The sequence below is a fragment of the Ambystoma mexicanum genome, chromosome 12 (assembly GCF_040938575.1).
Source record: "Ambystoma mexicanum isolate Mex_15411 chromosome 12, UKY_AmexF1_1, whole genome shotgun sequence".
NCBI lineage: Eukaryota > Metazoa > Chordata > Amphibia > Caudata > Ambystomatidae > Ambystoma > Ambystoma mexicanum.
The window spans coordinates 606070380-606095527 of record NC_090936.1 but is presented as its reverse complement, the minus strand read 5'-3'; the positions used below and the strand labels follow the sequence as shown (position 1 = coordinate 606095527).

Sequence of the window (25148 nt, the reverse complement as noted above, 5' to 3'; positions counted from 1 at the left end):
ACTTGAATTTCTCCTAGCAGGGATCCTGCATCTATGCTCCAGTTTTAGTTATCACAAAGAAGGGCCACTGTATAGAGCTAGATGGCGACTGCCAAGCTCAAAAACTGTAACCCACAGGGGGCAGGAAACCAAACCACCACTCATTCTAAACTGACAGATTTCAAGTTAAAGTCTAACTGGGAACTGGAAGAATCAATGCCCTATGAATGAGAGGCAGAAAAGGACTATCGCTAGTGAAAACAACCCTCTACTTCTAGTTAGAGGTGAGGCGCCACCTATCTTGTTTTATATTTTTATTGTTAATTAGTTTAATACAATAAAACTTTTTACACCTTTCCTTATATCAATCCCTCTAAGTTAATTTCGTCAATGTTCCATTTTTTAAATCACTCTCTATTTCACCCTTGTTAAATACTCGTTTTTCTTCGTGTTCATTGTTTTTTCTAGCAGGTTTATTCCTGCACAAGTAAGTCTTGTGTTCTTCCCGTTTAGAAGTTCACCCCACCATTCTTCCTTTGTTCTTGTAGTAAAATGCCTTATGTACTTGCTCAAGACTTTGGGGCTGATTCATGAATTATTTGCGGCGAAAAACGGGGATTTGTGCGTCATTCTGCCCGCAAATCCCCATTTGTTAAACAGGGATTTGCGGGCAGAATGGGGCACAAATCCCCGTTTTTCGGTGCAAATAATTCCATGAATCAGCCCCATCATCTCTATCTTTAGTTATTGCTTTGAATTCCAAAAGTATGTGCTTCACTGTTTCTAGGGTATCTTTGTTGTTGCAGAATCTACAATCCCCTTAATTGACTCCTCTACGTCCCCTATTGTGAAGGAGTCCGTTGGTTGGGTAACGTCCATCCTTATTTGTAGAAGCTTTTCTCTGTGGAATTTGCTCAGAAATCTCATCAATTATTTCGGCATAGTGTCTTTTTCGGTGAGTGTTTTTGATGTTCCTTAGTGATTGGTACAGAAGTTTTGTTTCTCTCGTCTTTATCAAATCGTGACTTTTTAGTTTGCCTTTTACTTTTTCAGGATTCTCGATTAGCTCTAATAAGTTTGAGTCAATCTGTACGAGATAGTTACACCATTTGTCTTCCCACAGGTTTAATAACATTCCACATTTACCTTACTCGTTGCTTGCAAGTATTTTGTATCCTGATACAAGTTTGTCTAACATTATTTTTCTTAGCAAGGCAACTGATTTCCAACATATTACCGAGTATAGGGATTGCAATCCTAACTTGGCTCTTATGGCAGATATCGACAAGCATTTTGGTAACTTTAAGACCAAATTTCAAAACCTGCTTTCTAGTTTGTCCCATAGCCTTCATGATAGATTGAGGCCTGCTTCTCCTCCATATGACAATATGTGTTGAACTTTCTGTATGTAGAATACTCTCAACGGTGTCAGAGATAATTTGCCATAACGCTGTTCTGAATTTTTCCTTTTGAGCATAACATTCTTACTTTTATCATTAGATCTTTTTCCCATTTTTCTTCTGCAATTGTGTTATTGAAAAGTATGCCCAGGTACCTGATTTCCTTCATCAATTCAAGTTTCTCAACTTTGATTTTCCATTTAAATTCTTTCGCACTTAGTCTTCTATTTCCACCAATTGTTAGAATTTTTGACTTTTTGATGTCTATTACATGATCATTCTTCTCCATGTATACATGTAATTTTTCTAATTAGTGCTGTAGTCCTATTTCTGTTTGATTTATCAGCACTAAATCGTCTGTGTATAATATCTTTGTTATCTCATTGTTTTTTATTTTTGGAGGATGGTGGTTTATGTCTTTCAATGCTTCTGGAAGATTGGCTATATACAGCTTAAAGAGGGTTGTGGCCAATGGGCATCCCTGCTTGATCCCTTTTTTTTATTGCAGCCAACAATGCACCTTTGTTGTTTAAACGTACTCTTGTTGATGGATTGCTGTGTAGTGCTCTGATCGGTTGTAGTATCGCTTCAGGACAGTTCCACGTTTTTAGTTTTTGCCAAATCCTTTCTCGGTTGACTCTGTCGAAAGCTTGCTTTAAGTCTACAAAGGCTAGATGTAATTTCTACTTTGCTCTCATCGTGTTTAGCTTCAATATAAATAGTAGAATTGATTTCCGTGCTTGTCCCTTTTGTGAACCCTGTTCGTCTTGGGTCAATGATACTTGTTGTTTTCGCCCAATCTGATAGTTTTTCTGTAAGAATGACGTGTATAGCTTTCCGATCACGTCGAGGAGCATTATTGGCTGGTAATTTGATGGGTCCTCTCGTTGGCCTTTTTTTTATAGATTGGAACTATGGTGCTCGTCTTCCATGAAGTTAGAATTGTCTTGCAATCTTATATATGGTTGAATATTGTAAGGACAAACGTTGCCCATCTTTTGGGGTCCTTTTTTAGCACCAAATTTGTTAACCGATCTGTGCCGGCTGCTCATGAGATTTTTTTAGCCCTTTTATTCCCTTTTCTATGTCACAGTGATTTAATTCTAAAGACCATTGGTTACTGCATGTTTTTTTTAAATGTTATTTGTGCCTGTGTCATTGCTGCCAAATACTTTGGCGTAATGGGTAATCCAATCAGATTCTGTAACGCCGTTGTTTAAGCAACACTGTTGATTTAGAGTCTGGTTATTTAGTAGTATCCATATGTCTCTTGTTGTTTGTTGTCCTATTGCTTTTAGCATTAATTCCCCATGTTCTTGCGCTCACTGTTTTCTGAATCCTGTTATCCAGTTTTTATAATGTTGTCTTTTAGTTTTAATTTGATTCAGCTTCAGTGTCAAGTTTATTTCTGCTATTTCCAGTTTCAGTTTCTTACTTTTTGCTACAACCAGTTCACTATATTGATGTTTGGGTTCCAGTAAAGGTAATTTCATGCCTGTTTTTCTTGTTGTATATGCTGTCAATAGCCATTCGTATGAAGTGTCACCTCCAAGTGCTCTTGTTTGATCTTTATATTTGTTTGTCATTGCTGTTATTGCTAAATTGGTGAATCTGATTCAATTTCCTTCATGATTTATTTTAAGGTTTTCATTTTTCCTGTTTTCCATCTGTTCTTTCTTGCTGTTCCATGTTAATCTTAAAATGTTATGGTCGCTCTCTTTTGCTGAGGTATGATGTCGAGGCGTTTTGCTTGATCTAGATGATTCTTTGTTATCCAAATGTAGTCTATTGTAGATTTTTGTTTTTGTTTTGCTAAGTTTCCTTCCCGGGGATATCACCCGTTGTCTGTTCATTTAACATGAATAGGTTGTGTTCCTCGGCCATCTGTACCCATCTTCAATTGTTTTTTTCACCTGTCGTTAGTTGTTTGAGGCAAGGCATACCCTGATTGTTGAGACAATTGTTTTTCAGGTCGCCACAGGTAATGATTATTGGTCTTTTCTGTGTTCCAGTAGATGTTTCTCACCATTATGAGGTTGTTGGTTAGTTGTATTAGAGCCCATTGTACAAAAGGGTTTGGGTTCCCAGAGTCAATTAGCTTCACGTTTTTTGCATTTTTTATCAGGATTAATTGTCCTGAGTAGGGTCTTCTTTTGTCTCGTTTGATTGCTGGATTTATTAGGACTTTGTGGCTCTCACTTGTTGGGGCTTCCTGCAGCCATGTTTCCTGTAAACATCTTATTGTTGCATCCTTTATCCATTGGTCTGGCTTGTTTAGTAAGTGACCATGTCCTCTGGTATTCCAGGATATCAATAGGTCCTTTCCTTCATCCTCTTCTATTGTTTGTTATTCCTTGTCTGAGTTTGCTAGAGCTTTTGCTAGCCAATGCCAATCATTCTCCTTTGTTGATCTTTTTGTTTCTTTTTCCCTCATGTTTCTGATCTTTGTTTCTCCTTTCGTTTGGTTATCAAATGTCACCTTTATTGGGTTTCTTCTCATGTGTTCCTCTGTGTGAGTTCTGTTTCCTGTTCTACTGGTCCTCTGTTCGAAGTTTCTATGTTCTTCTGTATGACGTCCTTCCCTCACGGTCTTGCTTGCTGATGGTACATGATCACTCACCCTGTATCCGGCCCTTTCCAAGTTGTGTTTTTTCTTTAGGAGTTGAGATTTCACTTGTTGTGAGTTAAGATGTAATATTATTTGATCAACTCGTTTTTCATCAAAGTATTCAACAATTACAATATTATTGGACAAGATGTTCTTCAAGGTCGATATTTTTTTAAAGTAGATGTACTACGTTGTTCCTATTTAAGTTGATAGTTCTCTTTTCCTTGAGCATAAATTCAAGTCTCACTTTTGTGTTCTTGTCTTTGTTTACCTTCATCTTTGTTTCAGTTTTTAAGTCGAGATGCTTTTCTTTAGCACTCCTTGATGGACCACTTGGGTTCCAGTTTGGGTATGTCTCGATGTGAGTTTTTCCTTGTTTTTTTGTGGATCTGCTCTTTTTTGATAAAGTATTTCCTGTTTTTGCGCTAATGTGCAAAATTGTGCTTCCTCAAATGAGGAGTCTGGTTCCTGGTCGTCATTTTCAGACACCTCCTCCAATTGGAGCTCAAGTTCCCCTAGCTCATTTCTTTGATCCTCAATCTCATCACTTTCCACTTCATCCTCGTCGTTTTCCATCCATGACTCGTTTATTTATATATAGAATGAAGCGTCATCAATTAGGCGTGTGACTCCTCTTGTTCGTCGTCTGACTGAGCTGTCATACTCTCATCTTTTACTAATTTTGATTTTGTGGTTTCCGTTCTCCGTTCTTTTACTTTATCTTGGTGTTTATTGTTTTCTATTGTTTGGGCAGTTTCACCCACTCCTTGTCGAGTGGGTGTATGAATGTTTCACAAGAATGCTTGTGATCCAGTCTCTTTTTTCTTCGGTATGTTTTTTTATGTTTTTTGTCTTTTTTTCTTTTACTTTGTCATCTTTAGTTTTTTTAATTACTGATTGTTGACATTCTTTGTTTTCTTTTTCCTTGTGTCTTTTTTGTGATTTTCTTTTGACGTTAAGACATGAAGTACATTTCATTAGAACTCTGTTCTACTTCTTCATCATCGTTCTCTATTTCATTTTTTCCTCTTTTCAGCTCTTCATCTTTCTTCAGTTGTTTTTCCTTTTACGTTTCTTGTTTTTGAAGCTGCTCCTGTTTTTTTTTTTTGTTCGGGATTTCTCCCTTTTCTAGAATATTCCGATTACTTGTCTGGTTCGCAATCATTATTTTTTCATTTATTTTATTTGTCTTGTTAGACCTTCTGGTCTCATTTAGTTCTTTGCTTTTTTGGTTAGTAGTTTCTCCTAGATCTGTTGTTTGTGTTGCGACTTGACCCTCTTTCCAATTGACTTTCTGTTTAATTTCCTCGATTTGCTGTTTTTTTCCCCTTCCTGTGGTGTTTTGTTTTCTACGTTTCCCATTTGGTGTTTACATGTTAAAAATGGTTGAGCTGTACTCACTTCTCTCTCCTTTCGCTCTGCAGATTTTCTCATCCATTTTATTGTTTCCATCAGGTCAGCTGTTATTTGGTTTCCATTGGTGTACGTTTGTTTTGTATTGTGACTAACATGTTTGTGTTATCTAAAGAAAAATTGCATCCATAAGAAAGCTCTTCTGCGGCGCCAGCTTTTTGTATAATATTGTTTCTGCTAGTTTTGGTGTTGTCTGCACGAGTAAGTCTCAAATCCTTGTGTGGCTGCTACACAGTATACATGAAAAAATATTTGAAATGAGAAATAGGTTTTGCTCAAATGCGCCAACCTTAGAGATTAATTTCATTTTTTGTGGTGAGTCACACATTTTTAAATCCAAATCTAATTTATTGAGAAAAGTAAAGATTCATAACATGTCAGTTGTCATGTTTCCAAGATTCTTTTATTATTATTGTTTCTTTTCACTTCCGCATTTGAGTGAAACCTATTTCTCATTTCAAATATTTTTTCATGTTTGTGTTATCTTTAACGTTTTCATTAATAGTTTCATATAGTTTTGTGTATGGTGCTAATGAGATGGTCATCGCGGCCATCACGTTATTGTTGATCTGTATTCCTGCTGCTGTTGATAGTTGTGATTTTTCTATGATTACTGTTTTTATGTCTTTTGATGTTGGTAGCTCAGGTGATCTTTTCCCCCTTTTTCGTGTATCTGACTCCACTGTTTGATCATCGCAGTCCCCTGTTGTTGCTGCCTCCAGTTGTTCTCCACTTGTTGTGTTTTAGTTGTTTTGTCCCTCCTGCATGTCTTAATTTACACTTGTCTGTGATTTGCTCTTTCTTAGATTGTCAATTGCTTTACTGTGTGAGTTTTTTTTCTTTTGAAGTTCGTTATTCTCTGTTCTGTCCATGTCTTGTCTGCTATAATCAGTGATTTCGTACTGGGTATGTCCTCCATGCCCCTCAGGATTTGAAGAGTGTAGAGGGATTTGCCTTTTTGGTATCCATGCGTCTCCTACTTTCATCTTCTCAATAAAGCTTGTTCGTCTCTCGATTTCTCTTATTTCATCGGCCAAGGATATTTTGTGAGAGTTTTCACTTCTTACGCCTTTCCTTTTCCCCATCGTTGGTGTACACATGTATATTTTGTGTGCGAAATGGATTATCCCATGGTTTCCTGCTGATCTTTGAGCCCTTGGTTGTTTTTTATTGTCTACATTTATGTTCATGTCGTTTCCTTCAAAGACTTTGTCGTTATCGTATATTCTTGTTTGTTGCTCGTTTTTGCAAGGGATTCCATACTGCGTGTCCATGCTTCTTGCCCCTGCGCCTTGTAGATCACGTAGGTCACCTCTGTTATGAGTTCTTCCTCTTTCCACTTCCAAGTCTTCGAAGTCTTCGTGCTCAAATTCCGTTATTACAGTTGATTTTGTCAAATGATGTTCCACATTTTTAATCGTTTCATGTTTCTGTTTCCCAGTTACATTTAGGTTGATTTGTCCAGTTCCGTTGGTTATGAGAAACATGTCTTGTATATCGTTTCTTGCTCTTGTTTTTCCAATAGGGATCACCATATCGTCTGCTTTTGGTTGGTTTGGTCGATTTGGGGTTGCGCTTCCCACAAACAATGCTGTGCTGATTTTTTTCTTTATTTCCACCGTAGCGCAAGACTTTTCTGTTTGCTTTCTGTTGCTGATGTCGGAAGGTTCTTTATTCCCTTTTCCAATCGGGATCGGGATCTCATTCATGTTCTGGCCTTCGTTTAGATTGCTCATGGCCGCTGTAGTAGTTGACCCCTCCTATCCCGCTTTTGGTTTCGCTTTCACTTTCCTTTCGTGTTCGCTGGTGTGTGTTTGAGTCTGCATGACGGGTTGCTGGCTGAGGGACTTTGCCTCCAGCAGCTCTGTGTCGGTGATATCTGCATTTTGATTTGATTCAAGTACAAGACTCAATTAAGTGTTCGGGAGGGTGTGCGGGTGTGGTGCTATATGTAACACTGGTTGCTCACTACTTACGAGCGGTTCTCCGATGCTTGTTGCCCCGTCAATGCATATTGCGCCACTGTCACCTCCCACACTTACGCTCTCAGTTCCATTCACACTTACTTGCTCTGTTATTCTCTGTCCTCTTTTTGGCCGAGGTTCCTTTATCTTCACGTCAGTCAGTTCTCCTTCTTCCACGTCGCCTGTACGAGGATTCGCTCTTGTACATGGGCGAAAGATGCTGACGGTCACTTCCATGAGTTCTAATCCTCCAGTTATTCTGGTCTATCCCGGGATAAGACTGGGGTTAGACTGGACTCCTGCCCAGACTCAAGTGGGGCACTACGCACCTGCCCTGGGTTTTTAAAGGAAGTCCTTTCAATTGCAGTTGAAATTAAAGTGATAATACATTTCAAAGCCAACTTCAATGGAAACACAGGTCCTCGGCTCTCACTCCTGCTCGCTCAGAATGCTGGGGTTAGACTGGACTCCTGCCGAACTCATGCGCCGCCTATCTAATAAAAGGATAGAAAAAGAATTTCTAAATTATTATATTCATTAATCATAACATTTTCAAATCCACTCCCAGTTGGAAAGTGTCTTAAAAAGATACAGTGCTATTTTTTAATTTTCTTAATTTTATACAGTGCTGTCAGTGTCAATCAGCAAGGACAACGCATAAACAAAAAGCATACAATTAAAACCTGGTTAAAACAAGAGACTGTTATCTCGGGCAACTCTTATTTTATCAGTCCCGGGCCAGTCCCTGCACAAAAAGATAAAAGCTTGCAGTGAAGACGAAGTTGATTAAATGGCTGTAGCTCAATCATATGAACCATTGTATCCACAAACATTGCAATATACCTGGTCGTGGTCGACCAGTTTCAGTGACCTTACTCGATTGTGGCTACCTTTTCAGGATCATCTTCAAATCATTAGTGTGCCTAGAGTAAATATCTATATGGAGCACATTAAACAGATCATGAAGTAAATTAAGAATCATACTTGCTAGCTGATTATATTAGTGTGCATCAAGCTTAGGCAAACCATTAACACCTAAAACAGGATATGGTGTGTCCGGAGTGAATATTGAGCACACTGCGAGGACCATCAAATACAGTTAGAAACCTACTTGTTTGCCATTTATGTTATCTGCATAAAATGTGGGCCTCGCTTCTCCTTGTATTATTTGATAATCAGTGCTTTCAGGATGATACAGGCTTTGCCTTGGCAACTTGCTCTCAACAATGTCCCAAATCTTCTCAGGATCCCAGATCCTTCTCTTGTGACAAGTGGACTTATCACTGCCACTACAATGAGGAATATTTCCTCTCTGATTTAAGGTCTCTTTGTTGAGGTCCCAGACCCTTCTTATATCACCAGTGGTTTCCCCTTCCTGACTGTCTGTGATGGACATGGTCACAGACCCTTCCCTAGTGGCCAGTGGGCTCTCCTCCCCCAATGCAATTGTGGACAGGGTCCCAGAACCTACCCTGGTGGGCAGTGGGCACTTCTTGCCCGCTGTGATTATGGACAGGGCCCCAAACCCTTCCCTGGTGGCCAGTGGACTTATCTCTACCACTGTCCTGAGGGAGACTCCCTTAGGTATTTGCTTGGTTTCACTTTGGGTCCCAGACCCTTATCTTACTTGGGTTCCAAACTCTTACTTTCCTCCCTTTTTCACTAAGCCCACTTGGTTCACTCTCCTGTCAAGTACTGCCACGAGGAAGATAACTCATATCTTTTTTTTTATTGGTTTGTTACAAACCTTTAAAAAAGAAGAAGAAGTAAACGAAAAGCCTAAGCCTAGCAAGCAAGTTTAAGATACAGAAAGACTTTCACAGGGAATGAGCGAATGGAAGGTACAAGGCAAGGTTTTGGACTTTGGCAGAAGCTAAGCACTAATTTAAGCAAAAGCTACATCATATACCCAATGCTTAAGTTATATCAAATTGCTTTAACAATAAGAATTCTAGATTAATTTCTGCCTTTAACAGTTTTTTCTCCATTGATTCCAAGAAGAACGTTAACTCAATTGGTAAACTGCGGTCCGAGTCTTGAAAGGATTGTCCCCACCACTCATCAATGGACAATGATGGTTTTGCCAATATAAACCTTCCCAAATGCTTTGTGTGTTCATGTCTCAGATTAGGACATGTTAATGTTAGATGCTTCAAAGTTTCAGTATCTTCTCCACAGAGACGACAGGATAGAGATCTTGTACCCTCTGCTTCCCGTATACTCAAATTTTCCTGTGTGGGAAATTGATTTAGACGATATTTCATGAACATCGATCTGCGATTTTTCTCTGGAAATTTTTGTAGGTACGGCTGAATCTCGTTCAGTTTTCTCTCTTCATTAGGCATCAGTTTCATAATTCTGTGTTTTTTATGAGAGTCACCAGTATCTATCCTATCTTGGGTCCAAAGCATCGATTTAACCTTGTTTGGGTTTTCTTGTAGCAGGTTTCCATCCGCTCCTATGTTGCTTAAGATGCTTTCACAGCGTTGTGCCCCCAATGACAGGACAGTATCACAATGTCCCTTAGATTAATCTTTTAGGATGTTATGTTGTGGTTGCGGCTTCTCTGCAGTTGTTTTGCGATATTCGTTTAGCGTGTTCCGCGATATCCTTCCATTAATGGATAGAAGACTGAGCTCATGTCTTATACACGCGGTAGGCATGCCTAATGGTAATCGCAGCACTTTGGACCAAAAAGAATGTTCCAGTGAGGCCCACACTTCTGTAGGGCATCCAAAAGCGCAATCAGCTCCATGGATTAGGGCCGGAATGACCTTCATTTTATAGAAGGTCAGGATGGGTTTTAATGAATGTTTACCATATTTCATGTTCACAATGCAGGCTTGCGCTGTCAATTGCTTGCATTTGTCCTTTACTTTTTCAACCCATGGAGCATCGTTGATACTTGAGCTCAGAAGCATGCCTAGATACATCAATTGTTTTGTTAGCAAAATTTTTCCTTCGCCCAGTTTCCAAGTGAACTTTTCTTTTCCGACAAATTCACTAACTCATATCATAAAGCTCGGCTAACTCGCAATCAGTATTTTCAATCAACTTATATTTACTTTCAAGCTTTACGCATCTACCGGTTCCTGCGTTACACCTATGATGAATTCAAGGATGTCATCACTTCTTTCCCTGGGAGAACACCCCTATGTGGCCAGGGGATGACAATCGCTGCTTGATCCTGACCCTGGGGCGGCTATAGGAGGGAGGACCACCTGAGAGGGGGGATAAATCTCAGGGAAACCCGATGACATCAACTGATGAAATCACATATCCTCCTTTTCCATTAAAGGGTGCTTCCCCAGTTCCCCATGCCTTAATGGCATGTTGTTACCCTCAATTCTTATCCCACTATAAGGAAGGAGTGTCTGGCCAGTAGGAAGACTATGCAAGCCATTGGAATGAGGAAGAGACAGGGGCTGATGAAGATTGCTCCCCAGGTAACCCAATGTTCATCTCCCTCAAGTTATTTAAAACTTTATTTTCCATCTGAGACTATTGGAAATACTTTTTGCTATTCTGTCAATAACTTGCCAAACGTCCCTTTTCAAATAATTGGAAACATTACCTAAACCCCTGAATGTAAATCATCCAAATCACCCTCAAAAGAAAGGCATTTCCTCAAAATCTACCTTCAAACTAACACAAGTTGACTTTCCTCTTCCTAATGCTGAAACCACTGCCACGAAGAAGGTCAGAGTAATGAGGATCATGAAAGGCCAGGAACATACGCTGCATTCTAGTTGTTGCAAGCACCTGACTGCAGGTGGGACATTTAAACAGAGAGATCAGCTGAGTAGAGAGACCTGCAGGGAAGATGTTGATCCGCTCAGTGCAGACTAACGGACTGCCAGCCAGAAGTGAAGTCCGTGGAGCCAACCGGCTCAGGAGAGGTACTGGAGGAAGGAGAATGCCCAGCTCGGTAAGCCTCTGTGCTACAGGAGTCCAGGAAGACGTGTAACAGGCAAGCAAGACACCGGGATGCCCCCAGGGTGTTGCAGTTTACCATTCGAGAAGCTATCTCCATTGCAACAACCTGAGGGAAGAGGGGACAGGGGGGCATGCCAACAATGATGCTGAAAGGAAACCAAAGTGAATACAATGAACGAAACAGAAAGAAAGGTGCCATATAATTTAAAGAAACTGAACCATATAAGAACAAGAGATTGTTCAAATTGCAAATGTGTGCATTTGTTCAAACAATGGTGCTGAAAAGAAACCGAAGCAAATAAGCTGAATGAGAAGGAACGAAAGATGCCAAATAACTTAGAGATTGAAGAGTATCATAACACAAGACTGTCAAAATTGCAAGTGTGCGTAGTGCAACCAGAGGAAGTTCTGGTGGGAGAGAATATCAGGCAATACAAAGAATAATTGTGAAGCCCTGGCAGTAGAGTATACAGGCAATGTTCCCTCTAAGTTGTGGGCATGCCCAGCTTCCTTCTGGGTGTCGCTCAAAAGAGTTTTAGCAGCGCACACAGACAATTCCCACCTATTCCAACAGATGTAATAAGGCACAAGCCACAGCAAGCACTTAACATTTGCTTTTCTCAAAATAAAACTAAATTATGCTAACTAGTCTTCATATTCTTCTCTGGTTTATTTACATTACCCTTACTATACTATGGAAGGATGACCTTAAAAACCCTTAACACAGAATACACCGACAAGATGTTAAATCTAATATGAAAAGGTGCCTGCATGAAAAGATCTAACTAAGATATACCTGCACACATTAACCAAATTATCTTCCCTGCGCACACATGACTCCTATTCTTGAGTCTACCATACTTATACATTATTTATTTATATTTATTTTATTGTTAATTTGTAACATGCTTAATACCAGCAAATGGTTTCTAAGCGCGGAATTGGGATTCAAACCTGTGTTGCGCTGTGTTGTCTTGCTTCTAAGTCACATGCATTGCGCCTGAGCTATCCTTCCTCTCCGACTATGACTCTAACTTCCACCCCAGGCCACATTAACCTATTACTGGACACCCTTGGCTCTACCTACATTACCCCTACGAAAGGTTACCAGACTTGTACCTACATCCACTTGTTTTATGTTTGTTATAATGTAAATAATGTTAAAGCACCAGAAGTTCTGTTACTAATAATGCCTTAGCAAAAGCGTCACACAAGCTATGTAACCCAACTATCAGCTCAAATATCGGCTACTGACTGTAAGTAAGCAGGCTACCTGGATGTGTAACTTCATCCGAGGTTTCCTATTCTTTGTACGTATTCACACAAACACTCTGAAATGGTCCCATTGCAAGTTAACACATTATAGAACTTAAATATTAATTTTCCCTCTAATGATTGTGAATAGGCAAATGTCATGCTCAGTGTCTCCTACTTTAACATTGCTAACGTTACCCTATAAGTGGAAAGCGACATTGTAATATCATTTACTTGGCCTGCAAAGGTATAGTGGGTATGAACTATGCCTGAAATTATTCGTATATAATATTCAGGCAACAGATATTTAGATAACTAGAATGCTTTCCACACAATCTGCCTCCTTTCCAAGTTTTCAGATTTCCTTTGGTCATAGTCCTTAAGAAATTAGATGGTAACTAGGTGCTATATAAAAATGGTTTCACTGATCATTTGTATAATTGTTGCAAACAATCTTCTATATGATCAAAATAATTGTGCACATGCAGATTTGTGAATTTTTCGTAAAACACTGCACATAATATCACAGGATTAAAATATGCATTGCTTGCAAAGCGTTGTGGGTATGCAAATATCCCTGTGAGTATTTTCCTGCTACACGGCCTCCGTTTTTACAAAGCCCTGTCAACTAGTATTAGAGGCAAGCATAGGAGCTGAAAAGGGGCATGATTGGAAGGGCAAGGGAGAACAATTCTTTGGGGTGCAGAACAAATAAGCAACTTTCAAAAACCAAGATAGACGTTTCAGCAGTACAGTGAAATAAATATATTGTTTCTTTGCTAAAGGATAGGAAACTCTAGTAACAGTCTAGTAAACTGCACCTTCTTCTTTCTATGCTCAGCTGCTGAAGACTTTTCAATATATTCATGTGTTTTGTGTTTATTGCCTCTAGCATCCCCATGCACCTGGTTTAACTGGTAACAGTGAATTGCAGAAGAGCGGTCCCTAGTTAAAGAAGAAGGCAACCAATCTGTTGTACATAGGATCATTGCTGCAATTAACATAAAAGGCAAATATATGTGCGTTTCTTCAGCAGGGCTCCATAGGAAAACTCAGTAAGGCTTTTATTGAATTTGTTCTAGTCTTTGGTCAGGAAGGGAGAGCAAAACTATAGGCTGTATTATGTGCCTTGTCATTCCATTTCCCATGCCAAGGTTACATGCAGGGCTCTGACAAGATTTTACTCCTACTTGGAATTAAATGATTTTTGAAGGAGTGAAAAAGTAATAACCTTTGTCAGTAGGGATATGTTATGCCTATTAAAAGATGTGTTTCCCCTTAAAATTCCTCTTGAGATCGGGCAGTAATATTATTAGAGTTCCTTCCATGCCACTGCTCTGTTGGTCACTGATTCAAAAAAATATCAGTGGAGCTTTGTGGGTAGCAGCAGAAGTGAGGGTCCTATAGGTTCATTGGTTCTTGTTTTTCAGTGGACACATGTTGCTAGTTTTATGGAGTAAAAATGGATGTGGTGTATATGCCTCTTAGCTCTAAGGCTCATCTTGAGCAAATGATGTCATAACTCACAGGACAACATAATGAGGACTGTGAGCAGAGGTCCAGGAATTCTGATCATCATTTTCTGATTAAATTATCATACTTTCATAAATTATGGGACACATGCTTCTTGCCCTTGAATTGCTTCATTAAAGTAGCACATGAACTCCTACTGGCATGTTTTCTGACACATTCCTTTTAGTTGCCATTATTCCATCTGCTAATATTGTATCCTGTCTAAATCACTTTGCAGCCATATCAGGGATGAGCAATATTTGTGTTTTACACATAAGTGTTTTTTTTCCCACCAGGAATTTAAAAATAGAAGTATACGAGAATGAGTGTGAAGCCGTGGCAGGAGAGCATACCGGGTATTTCAATGCACACGTTTAGGAGAAGAAGTGTAAAGCCATGGTAGGAGAGTATGCCAGGCATTATAAATTACAAGTGTTTGAGAATTATTGAACAAGTGTATGAGAACAAGTGGTTAACATGCAAACAAAGCCATGATAGGAGAGTACAGGCTTTTTGCAAGAGATAAGTGTTTGTGTAAAAGGCAAGCCCTGGAAAGAGGACTTTCCAGGGAAGGTCAAATTGGGCAATGTTATATGAGAGAATCCTGACAGAAGGATACAAGAGTTAACCAGATAACCAAGAGGTGTGAATAAAACATATCCCACAGTAAGAGGAAGCCAGGCAGGAGAGTTTACCAGGCAGTACTTTGTATACTCATTCTATTGATATACAGTAACTCGGAGAACTGTTATTAAATAAAAAGGAGAAATCCAGGGGAAGGTAACCCTCTGGAGCTGTGAGATATATTCACTTGGAACTTTTGTGTTGGAGTTAACATTTATTCTTTGGAACATTTATGGACTTTTCAAAGCCAAAGACATTTCCCTTTCACTTTCAAGTTGATTTTAGAATGTGAGGATTAGAAAAGAATGTTGAACCCAGGACCTATTGTTTTGGACATTCTGACAAAGCACCAACCCATTTGTTTTGTTTTCATGGGGAAAATACCTCTTAGAGCAGGGACAGAGAGGTGTTTTTCCAAACCCATTTTGTTTAATAAAGGTTTATAGCCAAAAACATGAATCCACTGTGTCTGTGTTTCATTCCTGGCCCTTCACACACCTGTTACCTTTGCTGGCTTGTGGGTGCACTACTGGTTCTTCCTAGGGTCTTGCTTCGTTCAGGAGTGTCGCACAGTCACTGGGGCTAACATTTGCTTTTCGGACAATCTTCTTCATCTCAGTTGGTGAAACTAACCTGATGTTACAATCGCATATGGTTGTGTCTGTCAGAGGGGTGTGTGAAAGGGTGCTAGAGGTTTCAGGTATGTTTGGGTTTGGGTGATGTGACTTCTATCACCTAGGTGGTCATCCTTACCCCCTGTAGGGGAGCTACTCCCATTAGGTTTTCCTGAATTACCACCCCTTGGGGAACTATTGGGAGCAGCCTCACGTCCATAGCCTCACGAGAAGGGGCGCCCCCCTGGTCAGAAGTGACGACACCTAGTGAATCATCACACATGTTACTTCTTTCCCACAGGAAATTCGAAGGGGAATTCCACAGGGAAATACTCACCTGTTTCAAATCCCCCCTTCTGCCAGGGGATTGTAAAGTAACCTGGAATGGGCCTCGTACCTTTGTACCTAATACTTTTGTAGGTGGTAGGGTCAGAGGGATCAGTGTGTTGATACCCTGATTGGGTCCATTGTCCTTCAGAATCAGTACTGCTGTTGCAACTCCGGCCCCTGTTTCCTAGGCGCTCCTGATCTCTATGGTATTGTGAATGCCTTCCACAAGCATGCAATCTGGACCCCTCTTTTCACATATACTGCGGTGAGCTCTCAGGTTCACCTTCCCTGAAGTCACTTTTTGGCACAGGGCAGGTAATACCCAGTCTTTTCGTCTGAAGGTTGAACATATGCACTTTCTCTCCGTCCACGTGGCCTGGGTGAATCTGCCGATTCACCTGAATGTGTGGAGGTTTTTAAAATGCCCTTCCTAGGCTGAAGCTTTTGCTTTTCTCTTTCAGCTAAGCGGGCGAGATGACCCCTCTGCAAGATCATCTTCTGTAAATCTAATTCTCTAACCTTCTCACCATATGTATTTTCAGGATCAGAAGTACTCAAAGGACTATTTTTGGTTTCCCATGACATGCTGGACCAGCCACCTTCCCTTCTTTTTGATAATGGAGACTATCCATCCTTATCAGATAAGGACCAGCTTTCCTGATCAGACTGACTAGAGATAGGCAACCCCACCTGTCTTATGTCTCCCTGGTCTCTATAGGGGGCACACATGTCAGTTCCAGTCTGTACCTGGGGAGTTGTAGGTGAATAATATGAGGGCATTGATAGGAGGGGACGCTCCCCTCCATCATAGAACCCATCCCATATACTGGTTGGTCAGACTGTCTCAGTGCCAGTTTGTATTCTCTTTGGGCATTATTAATTTCAAACACTTGTTTCTCTCTGCTAGGATTTCCTGCCTACATTCCGAGAGTTTGACTGAGGCTGAGGCTTGGCTAGCTTCAACTTCTCTTCTCTGAGTAGCCAGTCGGTCCCTCACTTTCTATACCCCTCCTTGTAGGACTTTGTATTCCCTCAGAGAGCCTTGCATTATGCGTGCCTTTTTACAAAAATGTTCATTTAAAATGACAAATTCTCGCTCCTGAGCATCTCTACTATACACTGCCTCCAACAGGTCAGCCTTTGCTTGCTTCAGTCGCTACATGATATCCATGTTTTTCTCTCTGATTCTGGCCAATTCCTGAGAAACAGGCTGACCCTTATCTTCATCCATTTTCACCTGATTCCCTTTTTGTAACAGGATACTGTCATCTTGATTTAAAATGTCTATTTCCTTGAACAGCGGCATTTTCTGTTGCTTCAGAATATTTTAATCTTGGTGCATCTGATCAAAATCATTTTGTGAGTCAATCTCTTTTATGATTAACTGACTGTTTTCATGTTTGCGCTCAGTAATGGACTGTTTTAAGGCCGCGATTTCATCCATCAATGTTATGTTAATATGCTATTTTTTATAGCTTTCATAAAGCACAAATTCCACCAACTAAGGCATCACGGTGCTAAAAGTACTGAGAAGGGCACAACCAAGGAAATAAATAAAACTAAAATAGAAATGTTTTGAGATGGCGGCAAAATATGAAAGGACTTTCTATCGCACGTAAAGGACCAGAGGCTTGTTCCAAAGAATCGCTGCAGCCACTGAAAAAGCTCCCCTCTCATCTGTGAGTGGTTGAACCTTGACACCTGAATCAAAAGTACATGCTCTGATCTTAATACTCGAGAAGGGATATATTCGGGCAAAACGTTTTCTGAAGGTAATCTGTGCCTGTGCCGTAAAAGGCACGATGGACAATACAAAGTGCTTTAAAATCAATTTGGCGGTCAATTGGTAGCCAGTAGAGAGAGTGGAGAACTGGTGAGATTGAGGTGCGAACAAAGGGCAGTATTTGTGGCAACTGTAGCTGCCAAGGTCTGTAGAACCTGCATATGATTCAAATGGTAACAAGGTTGAGCTAAAAAAAGAGAATTGCAATAATCTGTAATCCCGAAAATAGAAGATGCAACCACCAGGGCACATAGACAGGCCAGTTGGAATGGGAGGACCCAGCGAAGAATTTTCATTTTAAAATGTCCACTTTGACAGACCATACTAGCTTCGGCTTCTGCAGAAAGGGATGCAGAGATTTTACAGCACAGGTGTTTAACAACAGCAACTGGGATAGGAAGAGGGCCTAAGGAAGTCGGCCAGAAGGCCTGTTTTCAAAAGGATGTAGCAGATGCGGGACCAACTACCAGAACCTCTGTTTTGGCTGCATTCAGCTTCAGCCAATTTTGATTTATCCAGTTACCCACGGATTCCAAGCAGCAATACCAGCATCTACTGCGTCTACTTCTGCTAGAACGAGACGCATGATGATTTGCGTACTATCGTCGTAAGAATAGCAGCGGAAGCCGTGCGACTGGATGAGTTTGGCCAAAGGCTGAATGTAGAGATTAAACAGAATAGGAGCAGGGCAGGGCCTTGGGGAACCCAAACGATAGAAACATGGTCATATTGGAAAGGGCGGAGAGAAAGTGATCGAGAGCAATCAGCCAAACCAAGTCAGGACTGAGCTGGAAACCTGTGCACCGGGCAGTCTAGAGAGCAAGGTGGAGTGGTCAATGATGTCAAATGTGGCTGAAAGATCTAATAAAATCAGTGCACACACCCCTCCTTGGTCAGAGAGCCATGTAAGGTCATCCACAACTGAAACAAGAACTGACTCAGTGCCCCGTCCAGTGCAAAATCCCGACTGAAAGGGATAAATGAAGGATGAATTTTCCAGAAATTGATAAAGCAGAGGGGTAACCAGGGATTCAAAAAGCTTCATTAAAAAAGGTAATAAAGAAATGGGACGATATTTAGAGGGTAGAGAGAATCAAGAGTAGGAGTTTTCAAAAGTGGTATCACCAGAGCATGTTTTCAGAATTGGAGGTATCAAAGCAGAGTAAAAAGACTGCTGTACAGGGCCACCAACAGCAGGAATGATAGTAAGAATAATGGATTTTAGCATCGGAAGGGGGATAGAATCCAAGGGAGAGGCTGATTTCATCTTCTGAGTAGCTTTAATAATATCAGTTGAATGAAAGCATTGAAAAACCGTCCAGAGAGAAAACTCACCATCGAATATCGGAGCAGAATTTGCTATGGGGGTTAGCGCCTTAATAGATGCAATTTTCTGGCAAATGGCCAGAATTGCTTAAACAAAATATGTAGAGAGCGAAGCGCATAAAGACTGGGAAGGAGCTGCTGAACTAAAAGTTACCAAGATAACGACTCTTTAGGCTGCTTCAGGGCAGCTTTGTTGTGGTTGGTGAAGTAGAGACGTTTGGCCTCAAAAATGGCTTTGTAGTATTTAGAAAGGGATTCACGAAACAGAATCCTTGCATTTGGGCAATACGCCATTTCCGTTCTGTCTCTCTGCAGAGGAGCCACAGCTTGGCTAACTGAGGGGTAAACCAGGGCTGGGCAGGGCGGGAGCACAGGAAGATTTCAGAGGGGCTAATTTATCGCCAGTAGCCATAAATAGCTGCAATACATTTTCCAAATCAATAGCAGAGGATGACACATTGGCATCCATAATCTTTACAGAAGTGTCAGATGGGGTAACAGAATGCCATTTGCACCGAGGCAAACACTGAGCAAAGCTGGCAGTGCGCGGCTCAGAGGTGTCAGTAGTGAATGTTACAACATAGTGACCTGTCCAGAGAACTGGCAGACATGAAGACAGTGTGACTAAAGGTACAGGTGAAAATATAAGGTCAGGTGTATTGCCGAGATTACGGGTCAACTAATGTACCAACTGAGGAAGATCCAAGCCCGCCATAGCTGACATAAAGCTAGCAGTAGCTGGAATAGCAGGATCATTGGGGTGTAAATTAAAATCTCCAGTGATGAGAAGATTAGCAAATCTACATTTGAGATCAGCAGCTAGCTCAGTAGACTAATAACAAGTGCAAAGTCTGGGAAGCAGAAATGGAAACACGAAGCTAGCATAGCATCCATAGAAAGAGTATGCGACAGAGGCAATACCGTAGAATTGAGTGAAGATTGAATAATTGCAGCAAGTCCACCACTGCGTTGGACTGGTTGGTAATTGCACTATTGTATATAGCCTGTTCATTCAGTTTATGTTGAAGTTGGTTTAAGGTTTCTATACTTTCTTTATGTCTGTCCTGGAGTGCATTGAACTGCATTTCTCACTCTGCCCTGGGCTGCTGGTGAGTTTGTTGTTCAAAAAGGTTTTCATATTTGAGCTCAAGAATTTGGCTTTTCCTCTAACTGCCTGAGTGATTGCTGGGTCTGTTCAAGCAACCTATCTGCCTGTTTCAGGTCTTCAGTCTGTTCCAGCATACTGGCACCTTTATTTTCCAATCCCTCGTCTATCAATTGCAAATGAAAATACAACTGGGCTGTGAGCTGGGCCATTTAAATATGTTCCTCACAGGCATTTTGAGTCAAACAGAATTGCTCTAGGGCTTTGTGTAAAATTCCACCATCATGCCAAATGTCATGGCCTACTAATGCGATGACTTGTACCAATCGAGCTTGCCAACACTCTGCCTCCTGCTCAGGCCAATCTCCACGATTGAAGAGCTTACCTAGGAAGTGTTTCTTGGCATCTGCCACTTCTGTGTCACTCATTTTCTTTTTTTTTAAAACTCTTTATTTAGTTTAATTTAACATTTACAAAGCAATAAAGACATATTCAAGAATAACAATCAGAACTGTGTCACTTATTTTGAGTGTGGTTTTTACACAACCTCCCTAGAAATTCTCGCTACACCGGAATAAAAATCTTGCAATTTATTACTGCCATATTTCAGAGCAATTAATACCAACTCAAATTATCTTTGCATTAACTTATCGTATTCTTCTGGTCACCTCCCTGACATCTCAGGGGTCAAGAAAACTGGCACTTCTCTGACATTGCACTGAAATGAATAGCCTGTTAACACTGCAAATTGTCATGAATCAAAATCAGAAAGCTAGATACCCGGATGAGCCCCCATTTCTGTAGAATATATTCATCGGGTAACAATTAATTCTGGGAGTTTAATGCCCCCTCCACCCCATATAAAGTGCCACACCAATTGATAATGTAATCAGGTTCTTGACTAACTCTGATTTTATTGCATAGAACACTATGGTAATCCCTAACTCCTGCTACAATATAGAAGCCAAGAACCAAGCTGGTGTGCAGAAAGAATATATTTATTTGATTTTAATTAGTAGACAAAATGCTTATTCACACAATGATTATCAAGAGTATGTCACTTCACTCTGTGTCAGAGAGATTTTCCTTCTTGACAATGCTCTCACTAGCAACAGGTTGAAACCACAATTTCGCTTGGATAACTCTAGTTCACATAACTTATGAGACACACCCACATGTACATGTTTCCATTTCTGGTCTCTATCCCCGCAGCCCCTATTGCCTTTACAGAATCTATAGAGGAAAGAAAGAGCACGGTATCTCACTCTGAGTGTGCCATTTTGAGGGTGCAAATTTAAGGTGAATGTCGAGTGACAATTGATACCCTGGTCCCGCCTGGTAACATGTAAGACAGAACCCAAGTCTAATGAATACTCAACTAAATGGGTCATGAACAACAATATCCCTCATGTGAAGCTAATGAATGCAGCACCCTAAAACGTGACGGGACAATTTTGTTATCTAGTGTGCTTGGTATATGGGCTAACTTATATCAAATGTAACGCCCTTCTTCTGTTGAACCAAAAGAAATGAACATGCGCAGTGCTCTTTATCTCTCACCTCCCTGCACACTCTCCATTTCTTTTTTTTTTGTTTACTTTTCTTTATTAAACACTTGCTGAACCAACATCAGGGCAGGTACAATCCGTACCAACAGAAGAGCTTACAGTTACAGAAAAAGAGCATTGCAACCTCATGTTACATTCAGAGGCACACATTGCTACATACAGCATATCCCTCCAGGATTCCCTGACATCAGTTCGAGGGTGCAGCATTTCTCATAAGATAATGACAAAAGTCCTGCCACACATGCTTAGGACAGCACATTGGTGGTAGCAAAGCCAAATACAGTTCCTCTATATAATTCGCCCACATGACATCATGTGGCCAATCCTTATGAGCAGGCTGTCCAGGACCACCATAGCAATATGGCTCTCTTAGCCAGGAGAAGCCCCAAATTCAGAAATTGCTGCTTAACCGTTACCATCTTACCCGTCTACCCCAAAAAACAATCCTGCGCCTCAAGGTTGAGTTGCTGACCCAGTATTTATGACAAAGTCTGGCAAATCAAGACCCAATATCCACCCAATTTAGGACACCCCCAAAACATGTGTAACAACTTGGCGTTCACCTCATGACTTTTGGGGCATTCCTTTGAATTCAGGAGCCAAATGTATGAATCCTAGATGGTGGGTAGTACAGTCTATTAAGTGTCTTAAACTGTATTAAATGAAATTTCAAATTACTTGAAACCCCTTTTGGCAAATTGCATATATTCTGCCATTGATGGTCGCTAAATTCTACTTGGAGATCTGCCCGCTATTTACTCCTAGGCTTCGGCACTGCAGTAGTATACATGGACTGTGCCAGTGTGTAAAGTGTAGAGACATCCTTCTTGGTGCCAGGATTAGATAATATGTATTTCAAAGAGGGGTGTGAAGGAAGATCCGCCGGGAATGCCGGCCAGTGCACCATGAAAGCGACTTGCATTCGATAATAGTATAACTACTGCAAGGGGTCATCAACAATGTGCATCTTAATAGTATTCCCGTCCATGAACCGTCCATCCACATACAAATTACCAAGAGCTAGAATATGTTCAGTGTGCCAACTTGTTTCAATATTTCTACCAGTCGTGGGTGACACCACCAACCAATAGAATGACCCGACAACAGTGGTCTGCAATTTTACTTTCAAAATCAGACCGACGTGTGTCAACTAGCGCGTCGGCGAGTGAGGAGCTGAGTAAAGACTGCAGTCTTGCAGTGCACCCTGAATCAGTAGAGCGCTACATGCCATGACAAGGATCTGCATCTTGTCAAATGGAGGATGAGAGATACTTCGGGTGAGTGTTTATTAAATCTCTAAACCGGATATCTTGCTCTCCGTTAACAATGAAGCTTGCTAAACCATGCAAATATGGGTTGCGCAATGTGATTATGCGCACCGGTAGTAGACACGCAGCCCCCCAACCACAGGCAGCCTTTCGATAGACAACCGGTGGCCAAGGAAAGACAAAATTGGCTATGCGCATGAAGCGCAATAAAAAATTACTGTTTTTTTGGTGCAACGCCCTTGGCAATGGAAGGTGGGACATTACTGGACCCATTACCCTGTCCCCGTGCAATAATGAAATGGGTATAACTGACTTGTCCTCAATAGACAATAACAACTCCTTACTTAATCTCTGTCTGGGGCTGCAAAGAGATTCGCTAGGTGCTCAGGGCACGGCAATGAATTCATCTGGGCGCCTTGATAAAACCATCGGGACCAATTTATCAGCTACACCAGACTTAGAAAAGCTGGTATATTCTTCAGGCTCCTCAGATAGCAACAGTGAGGAGGACACCTCCTCACAATTATTAGAAACATCGCTTGAAGAGGCGGTGTTCGCCCCCCCCTAGAGTGAATGCAGTAGCTTCGATCGTTGATGCAATTTTTGCACTGTGCTCTAATCTGGCCAAGGAGCAACAGGACCGTAAATGAAGCCTCACCAGAATGGTCGGCGCAATCTTACACAGTTACATCAGTGTTTGTGGATCACAAAATAAAATCATGGACTCCGATTATTTGCCAGCTCTAGTTCAAGGTCCTAAGGGTCACAAGGCTCTGACTATTAAGCCGGCAATATAAGGAGTCTCTCTTCCTCATAGTCATATTGCCTGTGATACTGCTTTGCCTCTTGCTGATATAGCTAAAGAGCAACACCCTCAGGAGTCGGAGAGAGGTGTCATAGCCTGCAAATTATCCTCCTTTTCTGGAGAGGAAATTATAACCCTCCTTGACACCTCACCAACTGACCAAGTTGCCCGCAAAAGAAGACGCTGAGGGCGCATGTTGCCGAAAAGCAATAATAATCAGGCCAAGCGCAAAGAAGTGCATCCTTCGCAAAATACTAGAGCAGATATAGCTTGCAAATGTAGGACTAAAGATCATCCTTTTACCCGGTAAAACGAAGGTCACAAGAGCATTAGAGGATGACACGGTTCAGCAAGTGCAACTGCATGGACCCTGATGCCATTGCCACTTCTTGATCATTGATGGCCCCTACTCACCTACATATGGCACCCATCCTCTCAAAACAACCACCTGGCAAGCTGATATCACGAAACAGCATGGATCCCCAGAAAAGGTTATCTTCTGTCCCTACCTTATGGCCAAACCTGCATAACTCAAGGACCCAGCCCATCCCCTCTCAAAGCAAGGATGCCCCTCGGCCATTTCCATCATGTTAAACCTCTCAAGATCATGGTGTGGCTGGTGTATCGATACAGCTGCTGTTGGAGGAGGTATTACCATTGGGAAAATGGACCCAATTGGAAGAGCTGAACCCAACCGCACTGAGCCCATTTACGAACCGTAGCTTTCGCTTGAATGTGAGCCGTAGAATATCTCCGCTGAAAACCATCGGGTCGGATGACATAATCCACGTGGAACTTCCAGAACCTGATAGCTCGACTAATTGGGCCTTAATAGAATGTATCTCTCCAGTTGTGGTGGCTCTACTGAGGTTGTGTCATGCAGAAATGAAAGCACTGCATTATCAAATGACAGTGTGTCGCAAGCACAGCGTCAGTATAATTCCCAGTGAGGTATTGTTGTCCCCCTCAAGTCAATCCACCAGGCCAACGGTATCAAATAATCATACCACAGTCTGCTAGCCTCTTTCATTAAACCAGCGGATAGGCGTAGTGGCCTGCGGGAGGTGGACCAATGGATCCCTGACACACTAGGTGCGAATAGAAATGGACGTCCTGACATTTTAGAGAGTGTTAAATGGCTCTCTTGGAATCCGCGAGGTTATAGCTCTTTCCCAAGCCATCCTCTGGGCTTTTGCTTTTATCATTGCTGGCGATATTTCCCTCCTACAGGAAACTTGGGTGAGTAGGGAATTCAGTATTGATGGGTGTAGCATACTATGTCGACCTACTATACAAAAAGAAAGAGGCCTGTCTATAGGGGGGGACTATCTATTAGAGCCAGGGTTCAGTTTAATCTGAAGGTGTTTTCAGCAGGGCCTCCCTCTCCTCATGTGTTGTCCCGCCACACTTGAAGATCCTTACTTTCTTGCTAATTGGACATTAATCATTAATCTCTATGATCCTCCGGATGGCTCTACTTTTAAACATATACAGAAAACCATTGAGAGCCTTATTTCCTGCTGGTATGACCTTCATCTTGCTAACATGTTGATTGTTGCTGGTGACTACAATGCCAATTGCCAACCCTCTAATCCAATGTCCTGTGTGAATAAATGCTATTCAGACGAGCTGCATTGCACTAAGCCTAGTAAGATCAGG

The 25148-nt window shown here is 41.2% G+C and overlaps 1 protein-coding gene across 1 annotated transcript in view; it reads right to left on the bottom strand.

Moving 5' to 3' along the window:
- Positions 1-674: 674 nt before the first annotated feature.
- Positions 675-25148, bottom strand: part of LOC138513884 (uncharacterized) — a 588633-nt gene continuing 564159 nt past the window's right edge. Inside the window, exon 4 of the mRNA XM_069629017.1 lies at positions 675-7858. Within this exon, the coding sequence (XP_069485118.1) occupies positions 6171-7136 (966 nt within the window). The 5' untranslated portion in view covers positions 7137-7858 and the 3' untranslated portion in view covers positions 675-6170. The remainder of the gene's footprint in view (positions 7859-25148) is intronic.